Genomic DNA, 14,186 nt, shown 5'->3' with positions numbered 1-14,186 from the left:
GAAGCCTCCATCCTGGCCCCTCTTGCCCCCGAAAAACCTGCCGCCATTTCTCTTGTTCCGCTTGTCACATTTTCTTGTTCAAGTGCATTTCCTGGTCCATCTCCTCTGTAAGACTTTGAGCTCCGAGGGCCAGGATTGTGGCTTGCCCACCTTGATATAACTAGGTATGACGTGAGTCTGGCATGTGGACAGTTAAATATGTGTGGCATGAATGAATGAATGAGTGAATGATTATATCTTGACCATCAGGGGTAGGGGCATGGGATGGGAAAATTCACCCCACAGAGCTCCATTTTTTTGGCCAAGACCATCCCTCCCTGACAGGTCCCCCTCAGTGGGATCTCACTGGGACCTGAGGTCTCAGGCTCAATGAGACAGAAGGTCCAGGGAGGCATGGGGTGGCAAGGATTGGTTCATATCTGGGCCTGAGATAAAAGAGGTGAGAGGGTTTAGCCTCACCCTCAGGCAGGAAAGGGCTCCATGGAGAGGGTTAAGTTTCGGAACAGGGATGAGAGTAGGTAAAAAAAACTGGTGGAATGATAAAAGAGTAGCTGTGTGGCCTTGGCAAGACATTACATATTTCTGAGCCTCAGTTTCATTATCTGTAAATTGGGGAGAAAACGATAATCACTTTGAAAGGCAGTTGGAGAAATCAATGCATCAGCGCATGTGAAGCGCTAGCATGGTGCCTAGTCAGCCTTGGTGATTGGGAGAAGTGATGATGATGTTGTAGTGTTGTAGGAGAGTGTTGTGGAAGGCCCCGAGAGGGTGGGCATCCAGGGGGTAGAGAGAGGTCAGTCACTCTCCTCATTCACTGACAGTCTCTGGGGCTTAGCCCCTGGTTCCACTCCACCCCAGAGATGGTTCTCACCTCCCTGAGTCTCCCTCCAGTTCCTCACAGATTGTCCCCTCTCAATATTTCCTCCTGACATATCTCCTGGCTTAGTCCAGGCTCCAGATAAGATTGTTGGTCTGTGGGGCAGGCAGCTTTCTCCTTCCCCAGGCCCTGGGGGTACTCCCAGACTGCCCCTGGAGAGGTGCCCCTACCTAAGATAGAGACGGGCTGCACAGGGCAGACTGCGATGGAGAAGTAAATGAATAGGGAGCAGGTGGGGCGGGGGGAGAGGCCAGCCAGAGGGGGTTGTGCAGCTGGGCTTAGAAAGGCTGGGCAGCCGAGGGGGGAGAGGTATTAGTGTTCTAGGTCTGCCATAACAAAATACCACAAACTGGGTGGCTTATAGAAACAGCAATTTGTCTCACAATTCTGGAGGCTAGGCGTCCAAATTCAGAGTGTAGGCAGGGCCACTCTCCCACTGAAGTCTTTAGAGAAAGATCTTTCTTGTCTCTCTTAGCTCCTGGTAGCTCCAAGCGTTCCTTGGCTCCAAGGTGCATCTTCAAACGGCAATCCTTCCTCTGTAAGGCAGTCCCCGGGTTATAAACGTCCGATTTACGTACAACCCGTAGTTGCGAACCAACCCGCATAAAGGCTATCAGGAAAAAACTGACTCGGTATTGGGCCCCGCAGGGGCCGCACTTCTCCGGCCTGCCAAGTGCCGCAGCAGGTCCTTGGGCGGCCACTGGCGGCGGGCGGGCCCCTGCGGCACCGAGGGAGCAGCGAGCGGAGAGCCCACACGCACCCGCCTCCCGGGGAGCTCGGAAAGGGCCGACCCCACCGTCCGCGTGTCCCAAGCACCCCCGCTCCGATCGACATGTCGGGCCTGCAGGTGGTGACAGCCGGCGGCGAGAGACAGGCACCTCGCTCTACGTGTTCTCCGAGTACAACCGGTCAGTGGGTCAGTGCGCCAGATTGGCACACGGCCGGGCTCCCACGGCGCCCCCTTACCCAGCTCCGCCCCACCCCATCCTGCCAGGCCCTCCTTTCTGCGCAGCCCGGGGCCATAGCAGCACCTCTCTGGCCTTCTACCTAACACGTGGGATTTCGCCATTGCAGTACTTCTTGGTGTTTTGGTGGCTGGAAGTGGGTGTGTGTGTGTGGGTGTGTGTGTGTGTGCAGTCTTATTCCTGACCTCTGTATGTTCATATGGTTTTCAGAGACGGTGGAGAACCTCGGACTTGGGTTTCCCTAAGCTCTTTCCAACCCTTGGGCCCCCGGCTGCTTTTAGTACATCCTGAGTGGCACTTTCTCCCTTGCATCCAGAGGCAGCGGCTTCATAGTTGGGGCGTGGGGTTGACAGGTCTGGTGAGGAGGTGATGGTGGGATGATCTGTCTGCCCAGCACCACCAGACTGGTGACCCAACCTTCCCTGCCTCTGCTGAGGAGGATTCAAAACGCAGCAGAAATGCTGGCCGGTGGTACAATTGTAAATTTTTTAGTTCAGGGCCTGTGCTGAAGTATCTAATTGGTCTCAAAGATTTTACAGAACAGAGTCTTCCAAGTATTTTGGATAACTTGCCCTGTAGGTACCTCTTCAACTGTGGAGAAGGTACAAGAGATGGTTTGTAATAACAAACGGGAGCTACTTTGCAATGCACAATGAAACATTATTATTAATATTACTACATTATCTTTTTTTATGTTAAAGACATGTTAGTGTATCTGGAAGGGTTTCTTCAATGTTTTTACGCATAGAAAAGTACACTACATACTATATACTCAGACAAAAAATTGACTAATTAAAGTTAGATGCAACATACCTAATTGTTCTGACTTAGGTACAAATTCAACTTAAAAACAGACTTGGGAACTGAACTCTTTGGTAATCCAGGGACTGCCTGTGTGTCTGTCTGTTCTTTTCTACTCAGATTGGATTAGGACTCATGCTACTGCAGTATGATCTCAGGATAACTGATAAGATCTTCAAAGACCCTATTTCCAAACAAGGTCATGCCCCCAGGTACCAGGGGTTAGAACTTTAATATATCTTTTTTTGGGGAACTCAGTTCAGCCTATAACAGGGCATGGAGCCTAAAGGGTGGGTGAGTGACAGTAGTGTGCTGGAGCCAGCTGGTCCCAACACCTGAGAGCCAATGGTACCCCTGATGATGAAGACGTAATTATTCATTCTGATCTCCACATTTAGTGATGTTCTGTAGCTGCTTGAAATGGGCCGTGGCAGGAAATTAGCAAGTGCTACAAATGAGGGCATTCCTCCCCTGACAGCAGGTGTTGAACATTTATCAGCACGCTGCTGGTGGGTGGGGTATAGTGGAGAGTGCTGGTGCATGGGAAGGTCAGGGTGGAGAGGCCAGAAAGAGAGCTTCTGTAGTGGTCAAGAGCCCTGGATTTGATTCCCAGGCTCTGCCACTTACTGAGTGACCTTGGGCAAGTCACATAACCTCTTCCCCTGTAAATTTCTTCATCTACCTTGTAGGATTGATTGATATAAAGTTTAAATAAATTAATAATGTAAAGCATTCAACAATGTTATTATTTGTAAATAATGTCTATTATTATTTTGGGAGAAAATGTGTGTTAGGAGATGAAGAATTTAACCCCGAAGTAAACAATTTAGGAAGGTCTCCTGTTGTGGGTGGGGAGATGCCAGGGTCTGTGGGCATTAAGAGCTCTGTTTGCCCTGGGCTTATTACAACCGGCATGGAGAACCAAACACACTCCTAGCAAATTACCTAGCACTAAAGCTGCACTCACATTCATACAACACTTTCCAGTTTACAAAGGTTTTTTTTGTGAGTAATCTCTTGTGATCCCCATTTATAGAGGAGGAAATCAGAAAAGAGGAGTGATATCAAGGGTCACATAGAGAGGCAAGGCAGAATTACAATTAGCCTTATGAGAACTGTCACCAGATAGGTCACGATAGAGTACCAATTAGTGTTACTGTAGGAAGATAGCACAGTAAGATTAAGACCCTTTCTCTAGCATCTTTATGTGGTCGAGGGCCAGGGATCCTGCCTATTATGCATGTTGGACAATCTAGAGTTTTGCCATCCACTCAGCGTCACGCAGCACAGTGGCCAGGGCTCATCTCCAAAGGGCATGATCCTCATTTTGTGGGGATCCGTACCTGTTCCCAGGCTTCTCAGTCCAGAGTTGGGGATCATTTCTCCGCCCCAGGGGCGGGCTCGCCTACGATGACTCCTCCCAGCCTAGGGAGGCAGTGCAGAGCACCGGCCCCTCTCTCCCGCCCCGCCGTCCGTCTCTATGGCGGAAGTGGGTAGTTCCTGCCGAAGCACAACAACACTGTCAGTGGTGGGAGTGAGTGGACTCGTCCAAATGAAGGGGATACTTCTGACGGTCAAATCTTAAAAACCGAGATGTAATCAGGAAAAAAAAATCATACAAATTATGGAGCAACATATGATTAAATTTTTTTGATTACGTGAGTACAAAAACTATCTGGACAGCTGCGTTCATGTTAGGACGTGGCCGAGCTGTGCACGCTCCCCCTCTGGAGGTCGGTGGAGCAGGTAGAACTCTCCCGGCCGGTAGGGGCGGTGGGACGGCGTTCCGGTCCCGGGTCCCTGTTCTGTGGTGTTGGTCTGTCACTCCCGGTGAGTGCTGCCCGATGGCCAGGGAGTCGGGGTACGGGTGTGTGATGGGGTAGGGGACCGTTCTGACCGCCTGTCCTCCTGCACCAGCTTGGGAGCTCCCCGGGGCGGCGGGAGTGAGGGTGCCCCTCGAACTCCGGAGTCCGGCCAGGCTAGGGGCAGGGTGCCGGCCCCGAGACATCGGGGGAGTCAGAGCCTCCTTTGTCCCTGGACTGTGGAGGTTCACCGGTAGTGGCGGTGGGAGAAACGGGACCCGGGAGGGAAGTGGTTTTTGTGTCCCGCCTGAGTCTTTTGATACGGAGCCGGAAAGCGTTCTGATTTTGCGTTTAGTTCATTCTGATTTGGGGGCTCATCGCCCGCGTAAAGGCTTCGGTGTACCTGCAGAGGTCGTACCTAGGCGTGGGGAGGAGGAGAAGGGGCATGCTCCGAGCCTGAGTGGCCTGCACTCCAGCTTAACACGTAAGTTGGTGGTGTGGGTGTGGGTGTCCTGAACTCCAGCTTGGCTCTGAGAAGGCGTCTGTCGGCTTCTGCCGCTGGGCCTTGCAGACCTGGGCCTTGAGGGGCTAGCGAGAGGAGACTTCCCGGGCCCTTCCCTGGGGGAATGCCCCTGGTCATCGTGGAGACAGACAAAAGGTGGCTTCTGTGGGATGGAGGCTGGAACTGATCAGGACAGACTTCCTGGAGGAGTGGAGCCTAGAATAGCGCTGAGACTGAGTGAAGGGCCTGGGCTTGGGGCAAAACTGAGTTGCTGTATGGCTTGTATGAAGGCTCATGGAGGACACAGGAGGGAGAAGTTGTGGAAGAAAGGAAAACTGAAACAGAGCTGGGAGTCTGTGAATGGGAAACTGCTGGATGGAGTTAAACCAGAGTGCAGAAGTGAGAGAAAGCCCTCCTTATCCTTCGTCCAAGACTGATCCCAGCAACCTCAGGAAGGACCTGGAATTCAGGATGAGGATGAATTGAGCAGCTACTTTGTACCTGATACAGTGTTGACTAGCATACAGTCCTTGCCCTCAAGGAACTGTCTGCCTAGTGGGAGAGACAAGAATAACACCTGTGAAGAGATAAAGGATAATATCGATAGACAAGGCTGATTGTCAGGTGAGAGGCAGAGCCAGCCTGATCTTGTGAGCAGTCCAAAAACTGTTGACCTGTGTTCAGTGCTGAATGCTGCTGTCGAAGAGGAACAGAGATCAACTGGAATCTACTTAGAGGGGAGCTGAGGAGATAAGATGTGATGTCAGTTAGGCATGTTTGGTGGCTAAGGACCTTTAACCTGTAGAATGGGCCAGGAGGTGATGGAAGATTGCCTCTAAATACCTGAAGTTTCATTTGTGGGAAAGAGGTGAGACCTATTCTGTGTGGTTCTAGGTATCAAAACTAAGACCAGTAGTTTGAAGCAATGAGGGACAGATTCCTTCAGTAGAAGGAATAGCTTAATAGAGCTATCTGAAGATGGAACGGTTTGCTGCGAATTCACTGTGAATGGAGATGTTCAAGCTAAACAGTCTGAGCTAAGAAACTTGACTGCACCTTCTCCCTACAGGCTTATATTCAGTTACTAAGTTCTGCTTCTCAAGTCTGTTCTCTCCTCCCTACTCGCTCCACCACTGCCGTGATGTAGCCTTGTGTCTTAGTTATCTAGTACTGCCATAACAGAAATACCACAAGTGGATGGCTCTAACAAAGAGAAATTTATTTCCTCACGTTAAAGTAGGCTAAAAGTCCAAATTCAAGGTTTCAGCTCCAGGGGAAGGTGGCTCTGGAAGAAGGTCCTTGTCCTCAGTCTTCCCATGGTTGAGAAGATTCTCAGGTGCAGGGACACCGGGTCCAAAGGACGTGCTCTGTTCCTGGTGCTGCTTTCTTGGTGGTATGAGGTCCCCAACTCTCTGCTTGCTTCCCTTTCCTTTTTATCTCTTGAGAGATAAAAGGTGGTGCAGGCCACACCCCAGGGAAGCTCCCTTTACTTTGGACCAGGGACGTGACCTGGGTAAGGGTGGTGTTATAATCCCACCCTAATCCTTTTTAACATAAAATTACAATCACAGAATGGAGGACAACCACACAGTGCTGGAAATCATGGCCCAGCCAAATTGATACACGTATTTTTGGGGGAACATGATTCAATTCATGACACCTTGCATCGTTTTCCAGCAATAAGAATATCATAATTAATTATACTTGTTGAGCCCTTTCTACTTGCCAGGTACTGTTTTAAGTGTTCTATAGATATTAACTGAGTCCTTGAGATGACCTTTTCAAGGTAGCTGCTATTAATGTCCCCTTCTTTAGATCGGGCAAGTTGAAGGTAAGCAGCTTCCCCAAGGTCACACAACAGAGCTGTGGTTCCAGCTCAGGCTGCCTGGCTTTAGAGCCATTGCTCTTTACTACTATCCTACTGTGTTTTCCGTAAGTTATCTTATTAATCCTCAAAACGATCTTGATTTGCAGATAAGGGAATTGAGGCTCAGGATGAGGGATTTGCTTAAGCAAGATGTGGGAGAGCTGGGATTCAAACCCAGGACTCTTGGACATGAAAACCATCATACTCTGCACTTCAGTCCTCCACACCCCCTTGTGCCGCCTCTGTAACTATCACTACTGTAACTCGTCACCCTGCTCAGTCTTTCAGCCCTTAAATCCGTGAGATTGTTCCCTGGAGCCTGGATGACCCCAGAAGTTGTGTGTGAGATTTGTGTGGACGTGCATGTGTCAGTCAAGCTTTAAGCCCAGGCATCATAGTTTTCATGCTCCCTGAGTAGCTTTTGATCGCAGAGTAGTTAAGAGCTGTTCTTTGCCCTTCAGCCAGAGGTGACTTTCTGATGCACCGATTTGATCTGGGCACAGTGATGCATTCACCCTTCTCTGCCCTCAGCAGAGTCCAGATGCCTTAACGAGATCCCAGGAAATCAGACAACCTTCCTTTCCTCCTTGTCACTCCCCTCGTAATCTCACCACTGCGGTAATCTTTACATGCCTGTCTCACCTCTGTCCCGTCAACTTCTCCAGAGCAGGGCCTGTGCTCACGTGTGGATGGCCAGGCCTGACAGGTGTTACACAGTGGGCATTTGCTGTGAATGGCACTGGATGCTGTACGTGGAATTCAAGCCTGGGCCGGTTGTTTGGACTGGTGACTTTGAAGCTCTCCCACTGCTGGCTTTGAGAGCCTTTGATTCTCTGATAGTAAGTGCTGCAAAAATGCAGGGAAGGGCCAGTGGAGATGGGCTGGGCTGGGCCTGGAAGGAAACGAGCAGGTAACATGCAGATTATTCAGAAGGTGCCAGCAGTCTGACCAGTCTGACCTGGGCTCCTCTTACAGGGTGGTCCCTGTGTGGGGTGAAGCTCTCCGTGTTCATCCCTGTCCCCCACCCTGCCGTGGGCCACCAGCCGCAGGATGAACTGCCGCTCAGAGGTGCTGGAGGTGTCGGTGGAGGGGCGGCAGGTGGAGGAGGCTCTGTTGGCCGTGCTGCACACGGTGCTCCTGCACCGCAGTACAGGCAAGTTCCACTACAAGAAGGAGGGCACCTACTCCATCGGCACCGTGGGCACCCAGGATGTCGACTGTGACTTCATCGACTTCACCTACGTGCGCGTCTCCTCTGATGAGCTTGACCGTGCTCTGCGCAAGGTTGTCGGGGAATTCAAGGTAGGAATGTGGCCTGGCAAATGGCAGGTGGACCTTGCTGTTGGAAGTCTTTCAGGTTGTAATGAAAAGGCGTGTTCAGAGCTCCTCTGGGGCTGAGGGGTTGTGGTGGTGGTGGGTGGGGGTGGAGGGTTTATAAGAATACCCAGGGGCGGAGGGAGCGCAGGAAGCCCTCACAGCGTTTGCAGTCAGATTCCCTTGGAAGCTCTTCTCTGACTCCACAGCTCGCTCTGCCAGCACCTTTTCTGCTTTTCTTTTCACCACTCTCTGGTCCCTCCCCATACAAAACTCCGTGAGAGACAGGAGTTGCCATTGATACGGAGTGCTCCTTTTGAGCGCTATGATGTGTTTGTATATGCCTGTGTGGGTTAGAGAAAGGGGAGGAAGGGACACACCAGGCTGTTAATGTTGGTCACCTCAGGAGGGTGGAAATGGGTGTGATTTTTGACTTTGTCTCTGTGCCGAATCTCAGTGCTTTCCTATTTCAATGCAAGGATTTTTTTTTTTATTTAAAAAAGTAACAAAGGGAATCTCTTGCCCAAGCTCTGGGGTCAGAGGATTGCCGCCTGCCTTCGATTCCACAAGTGTTTGGAGCGCCTCTACACTGTGTGCTCCTTGCAGGGGTTTGCCTGTGTCTGGTGGATCCCCTCCCAGGCCACAGCAGTCAGAAAGCTAGCTCCCTCCCCTCCCTCGGGATGTCCAAGCCCAGAAAGGCCAAGTTCATAAGAGGTTTCCCAGTCACCCTACAGGGAGGCAGCAGCACCTAGCCTTCTGTTCTGTGCCTGCACAAGGTCTGCAGAGTAGAGTGATCAAGAGCATAGCGTGGACCCTGGAGCCAGGCTCCACCACCTAGCAAGTGTGTGAGCTTGGGTGCATGTCCACGCCTCTGGGCCTCAGTTTCCCTTCGTGTAAAATTGGAATGCTAATAGTACCTACCTCTTAAAAGTACTTTTAGGTTTAAATGAGTGAAATGTGTCAATTGTTCGGAACAGAGCCTGGCACACAGTGAGCATACAGAAGTTAGCCATTGTTACTATTAGTTAAGGTCACATGACTTTGGTTTGTCTGTGAAGGAGAGACTTATTCCCTATTGGGTGGCTCAGGATTGGAGGAAGTGCCTCTGGGTTGGCACTAACTCAGATGGAAAGGTGCTTCAGGGTCCTGGCCGCCCTAAGAAGAGGAGTGTGAGGGTCACCTGCACCCCAGGGGTTGGGAGAGGCAGAATTATTGGTCAAGATGGCCCTATTTGCTCCTCAGAGGGGAAGAGGTAAAAGTGGCCAGATCTGGTCTGTCCTTCAACTTCCCTTCCCTATTCTGTTCCTTGGTTTCTTTCTTTCTAAACAAGGATCATTTAGGCCTTATAATCTCTCCCTTCTTCCCTACCTCCTGCTTTTTAGAAAGAGACTATGAATTTGGGCTGTCATAAAACGAATGGGGTAGAAGTGGAGAAGGCAAATAGGGTTTGCTTGGGGAGAAGGAGACGTTGGAGAGAAGGTGATTTTAGAGATTGTTTTCAAGGATGGGGGCCACAGGGTGCGGTTGTAGGTGGAGAAGGCCCTTAATGTAAAGGTGAAAAGCATGGATTTTGAAATCAGATAACCTGGATTCAGATCCTGGCTCTGCCATTTACTGGCAATGTGACTTTTGGCAAGTTATCTTACATCTCTGAGCCTGATTTTGCGTCAGTAAAATGGAGGTCACACACCTACCACAGAGTTGTTGAGCCAGTAGGAGAGTGCATGTTGCCTGGGACAGAGTAAGTGCTGAAAAACGCTAGTGATTTCTCTACCATCAATTCCTAACAAAGCTGGAGGTGTTGGGAGAGGGGACAGATTTTGTTGGCTTGGTGTGTGTCACTTCACATAAATCCTTTACTCTCTCTGGGCCTCTGTTCCCTGCCATACTGAGGGACTAATACAGATAAGGGTGCTTGCTTCCTTGGGGCATAGGAAGCAGACCTCTGCAGGGTGAGAAGGGGTCTTGGTCTGCTCATCTGTTACCGCTTCTCCCCCAGGATGCCTTGCGCAGCTCTGGTGGCGATGGGCTGGGGCAGATGTCCTTGGAGTTCTACCAGAAGAAAAAGTCTCGCTGGCCTTTCTCGGACGAGTGCATCCCATGGGAAGTGTGGACGGTCAAGGTGCACGTGGTAGCCCTGGCCACAGAGCAGGAGCGGCAGATATGCCGGGAGAAGGTGGGTGAGAAGCTGTGTGAGAAAATTATCAATATCGTGGAGGTGATGAACCGGCATGAGTACCTGCCCAAGATGCCCACGCAGTCAGAGGTGGACAACGTGTTTGACACAGGCTTGCGGGACGTGCAGCCCTACCTCTATAAGATCTCCTTCCAAATCACTGATGCCCTGGGGACCTCGGTCACCACCACCATGCGCAGGCTCATCAAAGACACCCTTGCCCTCTAGGGCTCGCTGGGGACCGGGAGCTCCTTTATGCCTCCCAGACCTTGGCTTCTGGGGATTATGCTGTTGAGGCCCTTGGGGCTCTGGAAACCTGCTCTGGGTCCTTGGGTGAGACTTGGGAGGGTTAGTCCCTGGCTTCCTTGCTTGGGGACACCAGCCTCTCTGGTCCTCCTTGCCTGATGATCAGGTCCAGCATTACACTGTCTCTCCACACCCAGACTGGGGTCCGCCTTTCTTCTCCACTGTACAGAAGGATTGTGAATAAAGTTGAGAGTGTGAGATTGGGTTGAGCCATCTCTCCTTTGGCTTGTGTTCTACCCTGAAATGTTAACTTTCTGGCACACTTGTGAGGACATGGGCGTGTGTTGAGGGTGTTTTTCCAAGATGACGGGGAATTAAAGATTATAACAGATTTTGCACTTTGTTGGACATTCACAGAGGCAGGTGTTACCCATCCAGATGTGGCCATGGCCAAGCCCATGAATGAGGACATGGGGTCAGATGTGACTGAGCCATATCTCCTTCCTGGCTTTTATATCTCCTGGTCTTGCTTCATAATGGCCCCAGGGAATATTTTCTGTCTTTACAGAACGCACACAGGCCCAGCATGTACCAGATAGGTAATTTGATTTGGGGTTTTGCTCTCTGGAGAGAGATTGGCCATCTTGAGACCGTCTGGCGTTTAATGACACTCTTCCAGGTCAGGCTGGCTCTGGCTGGTTGTTAGGACATTGCTTTGGTAACTCATGCTCACATTTCCACACAAGCATACTCAAATTCAGTGAACGTTGTCATGCACTACGCTTTTTGTTGATTTGTTCCATGTTTTGCAATCCTCTTTGGCTACATCTGGGGCAGTTCTAACCCGACTGTATGAATTGTGTGTGTGTGTTTGTAGCGGGGGGACATACTAGGGAAGAAATTGGAGGGGGTTCCTGGAGCAGAGTAGGTAACCAAGATGCCCAGGAAGTGTTTGCATGTTTTACTATTCCAAGCCACCGTTGGCCACATGATATTTCATGTCCTACCCTTGATCTCTTGGAATCAGCTTGACCATAACTAACAACAATGGCCTTGATCTCTCGGTCTTCAGGGAATTGGAGAACTTGCAAGGGGCGCAGTGGGAATTGGAGATGGAGAAGGCCCATTCCCAGGAAGTCCTCGATCACGTGTGACCACCACTTGGCCTGCAGCAGTCTGGGGATCCTTCTTTATTACTCCCATCTGACACCTCCCGAGGGGGTGTCTTGGTTATCTAGTGCTGCTGTAACAGAAAGACTACAAGCGGATGGTTTTAACAAGAGAAATTTATTCTCTCACAGTCTAGTAGGTTACAAGTCCAAATTCAAGGTGTCAGCTCCAGGGGAAGGCTTTCTCTCTCTGCCAGATCTGGAGGAAGGTCCTTGTCATTAATCTTACCCTGGTCAAGGAGCTTCTCAGATGGAGGGGCCCCAGGTCTAAAGGACGTGCTCCGCTCTTGGTGCTGCTTTCTTGGTGGTATGAGGTCCCCAAATCTGCTTGCTTCCCTTTCCTTTTATCTCTTAAGAGATAAAAGGTGGTGCAGGCCACACCCCAGGGAAACTCCCTTTACATTGGATCAGGGAGGTGTTACAGCCCCACCCTAATCCTTTCAACATAAAATTACAATCACAAAATGGAGGACAACCACAGAACACTGGGAATCATAGCCTAACCAAGTTAATACACACATTTTTGGGGAGACATAATTCAGTCCATGGCAGGGGGTGACTGGTACAGGTGTAGGCTGGCAGAGACTTTGTTTTTTATAAGAGGGCTCAAGACTTGCTACAGGATTTTTCAGGAGATCTGACCAGAATGGTCTTCCCTCCATCTCAGCATCCGCAGACTTCCTCCTTTTTTGCAGCTGGACTCTGCTCCACTCGCGCACTCTGGCTTGGCTGTGGGACACTCGGCTGGCAGCGGCCTGCCGGTGGTGGACAGGACAGTAACATCCCTATCCCTTTTGGCCTTGTGATATCTTGAGCTATCCTGAGCAGGGCTGGGTTTACTCAAGGTCAGGACAGGAGCCTGTTGATTGAAATCTGTGCTCTCCCATTGTTCTGTAAAGAGGATTCTTCCTGGCCTATGGGGCCTGAGAAAAGGATTGGGGGTAGGCTTTGAAACCCCCACCCCCTCCTTCTGTGGAGGCTGAAGGAAGCACTGACCTGCTTGTCCAGACCCAGGGGGCTCCCAAAGGGGATGGTGGGAGAGGAAGGATGTGAATCACTCAGGTCCTGGTGTCTGCCCTGTTGCCTCCTGTCCCAGCAGCCACCTGGGCTACCTAACTGTATTGAGCTTTGGTCCAGGAACCAAAAACCCAGGGATGGGGATGGCCTTTCTTCGTAGCCCCCCAGCCAGCACCAGGGATGGGGGTCTGGAGGATCTTTTCAGGCTCTGAGGGAAGTGTAACCTCTAGGCCTCCTTCCCCAAGGCAGAGAGAGTCTTGGAGACGGGGCTGGCTGGGGACAGGAGCTTGCATTCCCATGAGTGGGTGTGTGGGCCTTGGCCAGGAGAAGAATACCCCCTAGCCCCTGGACGCTCCTGAAAAGGGGCTGTGGTCCACATTGGGGGAGCCCTCTTTCTCTAGGAAGAGTCTGACCTCGCTGGGCAAGGAGTGGGGGGTAGGGCGCCTGGGATCCGCCCCTCAGGTCCCTCCCCGCCTGGGTCGCCAGCCCGCACTCCCGCACATCTGGCGGTCCAGCGCACTTTCGGGCAGCCTGCGTTGGAGCATGAACGGTTCGCAAGCGGGCGCTGCGGCCCGGGGCGCCTGGTTGAGCGCCTGCTGCAACCAGTCGGGGGCGCTGCCGGAGCCCCCCGAGGCCCCGCGCGCGGTGCAGGCGGCGGTGCTGGGTGTGCTGTCGCTGCTCGTGCTCTGTGGGGTCTTGTTTCTGGGTGGCGGTCTCCTCCTCCGCGCCCAGGGCCTGGCAGCGCTGCTGGACCGCGAGCGGCGCGCGTCTGGCGAGGCCGAGCCCGGCAGCGGCAGCAGCGGAGGCGACGACGACTTGTAGGCATCCGACTGTGCTCCAGGGTAGTGGCCTCGGACTCCGCGCAGGATGGCGAGGGGGCGGTCCTCGGGTCCCCTGGCGCCACCAGGAGTGCTCCGACCGTCGCTATGGAGCGGAGGCTCCCAGACCCTCCTTTGAAGCTTGCGTGCCCACAGGTGAGACAATCAGCAGTGCAGCCGGGGTGACAGGACGTAGCCTGGAGGGAGGCGGGAGTGGGGGTGGGTAGGGGGGTAACAGCTATTGAGGGGTGCTCCTCAGGCGGAAGCTTGGAAAACCACCTTTGGAGAATCAGCTTTTCAGCGACTCTACCTCCCCGGCCCTAAATCCACAGGAGGTGAAGCCTGCAGCTACCCCAGGTGTGCAGGGATCAGAGGGAAAGGGCTGCCCCCTCCATCAGTCTCCTGCTCGTCTCTCCGCAGCAGCAGTTGCCCTTCACCTTTTGTCCCGTCTCTGTGCTAGGAATGGACATAGTTGTGGGTCTGTGCTCAGGGCCCAGCCGGAGAGGAGGCACGGCTGATCAAAGAGAAGGGAGGCTCGGTCTGTGGAGGGGCCGCAATGCTCTGGAGCCCTTCTTCCCTTGGCCCCGCCCCCCCCGCCCCCCCCCTCCCCCGGTCGTCCCTAGCACACCGGT

General features: G+C 52.2%; 2 protein-coding genes across 8 annotated transcripts; both read left to right on the top strand.

Annotated features, from left to right (window-relative positions):
* Window positions 1-1,689: 1,689 nt before the first annotated feature.
* ATG101 (autophagy related 101) lies at window positions 1,690-13,234 on the top strand. 7 transcript variants are annotated; one of them, XM_064284198.1, is made up of 4 exons: window positions 1,690-1,785; window positions 7,480-7,653; window positions 7,790-8,116; window positions 10,128-13,231. In XM_064284198.1, exons 3-4 carry the CDS (start codon window positions 7,865-7,867, stop codon window positions 10,530-10,532), a joined length of 657 nt encoding a protein of 218 aa, XP_064140268.1. In that variant the 5' UTR covers window positions 1,690-1,785; window positions 7,480-7,653; window positions 7,790-7,864; the 3' UTR covers window positions 10,533-13,231. The 7 variants fall into 7 exon arrangements, with proteins under 7 accessions (XP_064140268.1, XP_064140270.1, XP_064140267.1 ...); XM_064284197.1 differs by lacking the exon at window positions 1,690-1,785 and adding an exon at window positions 3,960-4,301; XM_064284194.1 differs by lacking the exon at window positions 1,690-1,785 and adding an exon at window positions 4,332-4,473.
* A 45-nt stretch (window positions 13,235-13,279) lies between these two features.
* Window positions 13,280-13,549, top strand: SMIM41 (small integral membrane protein 41; the record flags this gene model as incomplete). Its single annotated transcript, XM_064285159.1, has 1 exon — window positions 13,280-13,549. A coding segment is annotated over exon 1 (270 nt), but the record flags the coding sequence as incomplete, so codon positions are not given.
* Between the last annotated feature and the right edge of the window lie 637 nt (window positions 13,550-14,186).

Source organism: Loxodonta africana, chromosome 4, assembly GCF_030014295.1.
Source record: "Loxodonta africana isolate mLoxAfr1 chromosome 4, mLoxAfr1.hap2, whole genome shotgun sequence".
NCBI classification, from domain to species: Eukaryota; Metazoa; Chordata; class Mammalia; order Proboscidea; family Elephantidae; genus Loxodonta; species Loxodonta africana.
This window is presented reverse-complemented; position numbering and strand designations above follow the sequence as displayed.

Bases quoted from the DNA above. Each gene is read 5' to 3' on its own strand.
- ATG101 (XM_064284200.1), top strand. From the start codon at position 7,865: ATGAACTGCCGCTCAGAGGTGCTGGAGGTGTCGGTGGAGGGGCGGCAG. The intron at 8,117-10,127 runs GTAGGAATGTGG...CTTCTCCCCCAG, and splicing joins AGGTTGTCGGGGAATTCAAG to GATGCCTTGCGCAGCTCTGG.